Here is a 7,950-nt window from a genome sequence, read left to right on the forward strand (position 1 = left end):
ACTAGTCTGACATGCAAAACCGTTTTGCTTGCTAATGCTAAGGTTTAGTCGCATACAATAGTCCATAAACCGAATCATGTCCTCATAAACTGCGAGTAAAGACACACAAATGTTGACAGGCCACTAAATACAGTACATAACACAGAGACGGACGTCCTGCTGTTGCTGTTTCTCCTGTTCAGTTTATTTCAGCCTCCGGATCATATCTGTATTAGCTGAGATCGATAGCAAGGGTTTCTCCATGCTTGAGGACGTCATCCCTTTGCGCGCTCGTCATTCTTTAGCTCCGCCTACACGATACGCCTCCAGGCGCTCGTTTTTTTCCCCGGAAAGACTCGGTATCGCCTATATTTCTTTTGTAAATATAATAAAACTAAAGACTTTTCGTGAGATGTGAAGGATGAAATACTACTCTAACGGTACTCAAGATTGACATGAGATTGACTGAAACTGTGTTTCACCCCCCCCCCTTTAAATTGACAGCATCGCAGCCTAGTGAACACGCTGTCCTTAAATCACAGTCAAAATGGACAAAAAATTCTATATTACAACTGTGTACAATTACATAAAAGGGAATTTATTCAATTATCACAGTATACACTGTCATAATTTATTTTTGTCCATATTCACTGTGATACTTGAATAATTCATTTTTTTTGGAATAGTATAGAGTTGTCATTTAGAATTTTGTGTCCATTTTGACTTGGTGACAATTTGATAAATTCACTGTTATGTGATAGTCAAAATGGACAAAAATCTAAAATTATGACAGTGTATACTATCACATAACAGTGAATTTTTTCAATTATCACAAAGTCAAAATGGACAAAAAATTAAACTAACGACAGTATACTAATACATAAGTGATGTTATGCAATTATCACAGTCAAAATGGACTAAAATTACAACAGTGTATACTATTACATAAAAATGATTTATTCAATTATCACAAAAGGTTAAAGGGATGGTTCACTTTAAAAGGAAAATTCTGTCATCCTTTACTCACCCTCAAGTTGTTTCAAACCTGTATGAATGTCTTTTTTCAGCTGAACATAAGGCAATTATGTATACTATTACATAAAAGTGAATTTATTCAATTACAAAAAGTCAAAGTGGACAAAAACATCAAATTATGAGTGTATACTATAACAAATGTGAATTTATTAAATGATCACAGTTATTATGCACAAAAAATCTAAATACGACAGTGTATACTATTACATAATAGTGATTTTATTAAAATATCAGAGTCAAAATGGACAAAAAAATCGAATTGCGACAATGTATACTATTACATAAACGTGAATTTATTCAATTATCACAGTCATAATGGACAAGAAATCTAAAAATGGCTGTATACTATAACATAAAATATAATTTATTCAATTATCTAAAATTCAATTATCACAAAAAGTCAAAATACGACAGTATGTACTATTACATAAAAGTGAATTTATTCAATTATACATGGTGTCAAAATGGACAAAAATCCAAAATCACGACAGTATATACTATTACATAAAAGTGAAATTATTCAAATATGAAAGTAAAAATGGACAGAAAAATCAAAATACGACAGTGTATACTATTACATAAAAGTGAATTTGTTCAATTATCACAGTCAAAGTGGACAAAAATCTAATTACGACAGTGTAAAATATTACATAAAAGTTAATTTTTTCAATTATCACAAAGTCAAACATGAAGAAAAATCTAAATACGACAGTGTATACAATTACATAAAAGCTAATTTATTCAATTACCACAAAAAGTCATAATGGACAAAAAATCTAAATACGAAAAATGCATTATTTCATACAAGTGAATTTATTCAATTATTACATAAGGTCAAAATGGACAAAAATCCACAATTACGACAGTGTATACTATTACATTAAAGTGAATTTATTCAATTATCACAAAGTCATAATGGACACAAAAATCTAATTACGACAATGTATACTATTACATAAATGTGAATTTATTCAATTATCACAAAAAGTTATAAAGAACAAAAAAATCTAATTACGACAGTGTATACTATTACATAAAAGTGAATTTATTCAATTATACATAGGATCTATACCAGGAACGGAGCGGACTGGAAGGCATTCTTCAGCTGGTGGAAGGACTCTGTGGCCGATGGAGTCCAGGACAGAGACTTGGGCCGGTTCTGGAGCAGAGAGGTGAGTGAGGAGCTCAGCAGGCTGTAATTCTTTATGAAACGGCGGTAGAAGTTGGCGAATCCCAGGAAGCGCTGCAGCTCTTTGATGGTAGTGGGCGGAGGCCAATGGGTAATGGTGTCCACCTTCCTCTGTTCCATCTTGACTCTGTGTTTGTCTATGATGTCCCCAAGAAACTGGACAGTGGAGACGTGGAACTCGCACTTCTCGAGCTTGAGATAAAGGTGATGGTCTCTGAGCTTTTGCAGGACTTGATGGACATGATCCCTCAGGTCACTAGAATAGATGAGTATTCTCTGCATAGAAGTGAATACTATTACATAAAAGTGAATTTATTCAATTCTCACAAAGTCAATTATTCAATTATCACAAAGTCAAAATAGACAAAAATAAAATAAAAATACGACTGTGTACTATTAAATAAAAGGGAATTTATTCAATTATACATGACGGCGAAATGGACAAAAAAAAGCAAAATTATGACGGTGTATACTATTACATAAAAGTGAATTTATTCAATTATCATAAAAAGTCATAATGGACAAAAAAAATCTAATTACGATGGTGTATACTATTACATAAAAGTGAATTTATTCAATTATCAAAGTCATAATGGACACAAAAAAATCAATTATTAGTGTATATTACATAAAAGTGAATTTATTCAATTATTACATAAGGTCAAAATGGACAAAAAGCCCAAATTACGACAGAGTATACAATTAAATTAAAGTGAATTTATTCAATTATTACATAAGGTCAAAATGGAAAACAAATCTAAATACAGACAGTGTATACTATTACATAAAAGTTAGTTTATTCAATTAACACAGTCATAATGGACAAAAAATATTTTTGAATTTATTCAATTATACATGACGGCGAAAAGGACAAAAATGCTAAATTATGACACTGTATACTAGGGGTGTGCCAAAAAATCGATTCACAGAAGAATCTAGATTCTCATTTGCAACGATTCAGAATCGATCTGAAATGTCCAAGAATCGATTTAATAAATTAATAAAATCAGCTGGGTGTTCTTCTCCATTTTGTAACTAGCAAAATGTCCTGCAACGGCATAAAAGTGGCAAATTGTGACATTTACAGAAATCATGGGCGGGGATGCGGGCGGATAAAAAATATGTGCAATATTTCTGTGGCGAGGTGGACGAGCGAGAGAGTGAGCAAGACCGGGGCGTGATTGGGAATGAGCGTCACCTGCGAGCCACACCGAGTCCTAAGAGGGAGCTCGGAGGCATATAAGGATGAGAGATCACCAGACCTGGATTTGACATTGAGTAATGTTTACGTTTTATTATGTGTGAGTAAAGTTGGTGATTGGAGTATATGAAATAGTTGACAACGAGTCTTTAAAGGCAGAGCCTCTAAATTAGCCCATTCATGACGCTGTTGATGTTGAGAGGTGCAAGATAAAAAATAAAGCATTTTAATTTGAATGATTTTAGCATTGTGATTTATCACGGGCACGGGTCAGGTAATGGGCCAAATATTAACGGGTCTGGGCGGGTGCGGATTTGATTTTGATATTTTCAAAATCAAATCGTTTTTAATCGAAAATCTTTTTGAATCGAAAATTGATTATGAATCGAATCCTGGCCTCAAAATTCGGAATCGAATTAAATCGTGAGATGGTAAAAGATTCCCACCCCTACTGTATACTATTACATAAAAGGGAATTTAGTCAATTATCACAAAGTCATAATTGACAAAAAAATCTAATTACGACAGTGTATACTATTACATAAAAGTGAATTTATTCAAAAAATCCAAAAAAATCAAAATGGACAAACTCAAAATACGACAGCGTATACTATTACATAAGTGCATTTATTCAATTATCACAAAGTAAAAATGGACAAAAAACTCACAATACGACAGTGTATATTATTACGTAAAAGTGTATTTATTCACTGTCCTATTTTGAGTTTTTTGTCATGATAATTGAATAAATTCACTTTTACATAATAGTATACATTGGCGTATTTTGATTTTTTTCCTCAATTTTGATTTTTGTGATAATTGAATACATTCACTTTTACGTAATAGTATACACTGTCGTATTTTGAGTTTTTTGTCCATTTTAACTTTGTGATAATTGAATAAATTCACTTTCACGTCATAGTATATACACTGTTGTATTTTGAGTTTTTTGTCCATTTTTATTTTTTGTGATAATTGAATAAATTCACATTCACGTAATAGTATACACAATCGTAATTTGATTTTTTCATCAATTTAGATTTTTTTTGATAATTGAATAAATTCAATTTTACGTAATATATACACTGTCGTATTTTGAGTTTTGTCCATTTTTATTTTTTGTGATAACTGAATAAATTCACATTTACGTAATAGTATACACTGTCGTATTGTGAGTTTTTCATCAATTTAGATTTTTTTGTGATAATTGAATACATTCACTTTTTGTAATAGTATACACTGTCGTTTTTTAAATATTTCATCAATTTTGATTTTTTTGTGATAATTGAATAAATTCACTTTTACGTAATACGTAATTTCACTGTCGTATTTTGAGTTTTTGTCCAATTTTACTTTTTGTGATAATTGTATACTATTACGTAAAAGTGAATTTATTCAATTATCACAAAAAGTAAAAATGGACAACTCAAAATACGACACTGTATACTATTACGTAAAAGTGAATTAATTCAAATATCGAAAAAAAAATCAAAATTGATGAAAAACTAAAAAAATGACAGTGTATACTATTACAAAAAAGTGAATGTATTCAATTATCACAAAAAAATCTAAATGGACAAACTCTAAATACGACTGTGTATATATTACGTAAAAGTGAATGTATTCAATTATCACAAAAAGTAAAAATGGACAACTCAAAATACTACAGTGTATACTATTACATAAAAGTGCATTTATTCAATTATCACAAAAAGTAAAAATGGACAAAAACCTCAAAATACGACAGTGTATACTATGACGTAAAAGTGAATTTATTCAAAAATCAAAAAAATTCAAAATGGACAAAAAACTCAAAATACGACAGTGTATACTATTACGTAAAAGTGAATTTATTCAAAAATCAAAAAAATTCAAAATGGACAAAAAACTCAAAATACGACAAGTGTATACTATTACGTAAAAGTGAATTTATTGAATTATCACAAAAAGTAAAAATGGACAAAAAACTCAAAATACGACAGTGTATACTACTATGTAAAAGTGCATTTATTGAATTATCACAAAAAGTAAAAATGGACAAAAAACTCAAAATACGACAGTGTATTCTATTACGTAAAAGTGAATTTATTCAAAAATCTAAAAAATTCAAAATGGACAAAAAACTCAAAATACGACAGTGTATACTACTACGTAAAAGTGCATTTATTGAGTTATCACAAAAAGTAAAAATGGACAAAAAACTCAAAATACGACAGTGTATACTATTACGTAAAAGTGAATTTATTGAATTATCTCAAAAAGTAAAAATGGACAAAAAACTCAAAATACGACAGTGTATACTATTACGTAAAAGTTAATTTATTCAAAAATCAAAAAAAATCAAAATGGACAAAAAACCTCAAAATACGACAGTGTATACTATGACGTAAAAGTGAATTTATTGAATTATCACAAAAAGTAAAAATGGACAAAAACCTCAAAAAACGACAGTGTATACTACTACGTAAAATTGCATTTATTGAATTATCACAAAAAGTAAAAATGGACAAAAAACTCAAAATACGACAGTGTATACTACTACGTAAAATTGCATTTATTGAATTATCACAAAAAGTAAAAATGGACAAAAAACTCAAAATACGACAGTGTATACTATTACGTAAAAGTGAATTTATTGAATTATCACAAAAATTAAAAATGGACAAAACTCAAAATACGACAGTGTATACTACTACGTAAAAGTGCATTCATTGAATTATCACAAAAAGTAAAAATGGACAAAAAACTAAAAATACGACAGTGTATACTATTACGTAAAAGTGAATTCATTGAATTATCACAAAAAGTAAAAATGGACAAAAAACTCAAAATACGACAGTCTATACTATTACGTAAAAGTGAATTTATTCAAAAATCTAAAAAAATTCAAAATTGACAAAAAAACTCAAAATACGACAGTGTATACTATGACGTAAAAGTGAATTTATTGAATTATCACAAAAATTCAAAATGGACAAAAAACTCAAAATACGACAGTGTATACTATGACGTAAAAGTGAATTTATTCAAAAATCAAAAAAATTCAAAATGGACAAAAAAACTCAAAATACGACAGTGTATACTATTACGTAAAAGTGCATTTATTGAATTAACACAAAAAGAAAAAATGGACAAAAAACTCAAAATATGACAGTGTATACTATGACGTAAAAGTGAATTTATTCAAAAATCAAAAAAATTCAAAATGGACAAAACTCAAAATACGACAGTGTATACTACTATGTAAAAGTGCATTCATTGAATTATCACAAAAAGTAAAAATGGACAAAAAACTCAAAATACGACAGTGTATACTATTACGTAAAAGTGTATTTATTCAAAAATCAAAAAAATTCAACATGGACAAAAAAACTCAAAATACGACAGTGTATACTATTACGTAAAAGTGAATTTATTCAAAAATCAATAAAATTCAAAATGGACAAAAAACTCAATACGACAATGTATACTATTACGTAAAAGTGCATTTATTGAATTATCACAAAAAGAAAAAATGGACAAAAAACTCAAAATATGACAGTGTATACTATGGCGTAAAAGTGAATTTATTCAAAAATCAAAAAAATTCAAAATGGACAAAAAAACTCAAAATACGACAGTGTATACTATTACGTAAAAGTGCATTTATTGAATTATCACAAAAAGAAAAAATGGACAAAAAACTCAAAATACAACAGTGTATACTATTACGTAAAAGTGAATTTATTCAAAAATCAATAAAATTCAAAATGGACAAAAAACTCAATACGACAATGTATACTATTACGTAAAAGTGAATTTATTGAATTATCACAAAAAGTAAAAATGGACAAAAACCTCAAAAAACGACAGTGTATACTATGACGTAAAAGTGAATTTATTCAAAAATCAAAAAAATTCTAAATGGACAAAAAAACTCAAAATACGACAGTGTATACTATTACGTAAAAGTGAATTTATTGAATTATCTCAAAAAGTAAAAATGGACAAAAAACTCAAAATACGACAGTGTATACTATGACGTAAAAGTGAATTAATTATATTATCACAAAAAGTAAAAATGGACAAAAAACTCAAAATACGACAGTGTATACTACTATGTAAAAGTGCATTTATTGAATTATCACAAAAAGTAAAAATGGACAAAAAACTCAAAATACGACAGTGTATACTATTACGTAAAAGTGAATTTATTCAAAAATCAAAAAAATTCAAAATGGACAAAAAACTCAAAATACGACAGTGTATACTATTACGTAAAAGTGCATTTATTGAATTATCACAAAAAGTAAAAATGGACAAAAAACTCAAAATACGACAGTGTATACTACTACGTAAAAGTGCATTTATTGAATTATCACAAAAAGTAAAAATGGACAAAAAACTCAAAATACGACAGTGTATACTATTACGTAAAAGTGAATTTATTGAATTATCACAAAAAGTAAAAATGGACAAAAAACTCAAAATACGACAGTGTATACTATTACGTAAAAGTTAATTTATTCAAAAATAAAAAAAAATCAAAATGTACAAAAAACTCAAA

At 28.5% G+C, this 7,950-nt stretch overlaps 1 protein-coding gene across 1 annotated transcript; it reads right to left on the bottom strand.

Annotated features, from left to right (window-relative positions):
- Positions 1-2,080: 2,080 nt before the first annotated feature.
- LOC137079139 (uncharacterized) lies at positions 2,081-2,485 on the bottom strand. Its single transcript, XM_067447104.1, has one exon. The coding sequence runs from the start codon at positions 2,483-2,485 to the stop codon at positions 2,081-2,083; it is 405 nt and encodes a 134-aa protein (XP_067303205.1).
- Between the last annotated feature and the right edge of the window lie 5,465 nt (positions 2,486-7,950).

Source organism: Pseudorasbora parva, chromosome 6 (genome assembly GCF_024679245.1).
Source record: "Pseudorasbora parva isolate DD20220531a chromosome 6, ASM2467924v1, whole genome shotgun sequence".
In the NCBI taxonomy this organism is placed as follows: domain Eukaryota; kingdom Metazoa; phylum Chordata; class Actinopteri; order Cypriniformes; family Gobionidae; genus Pseudorasbora; species Pseudorasbora parva.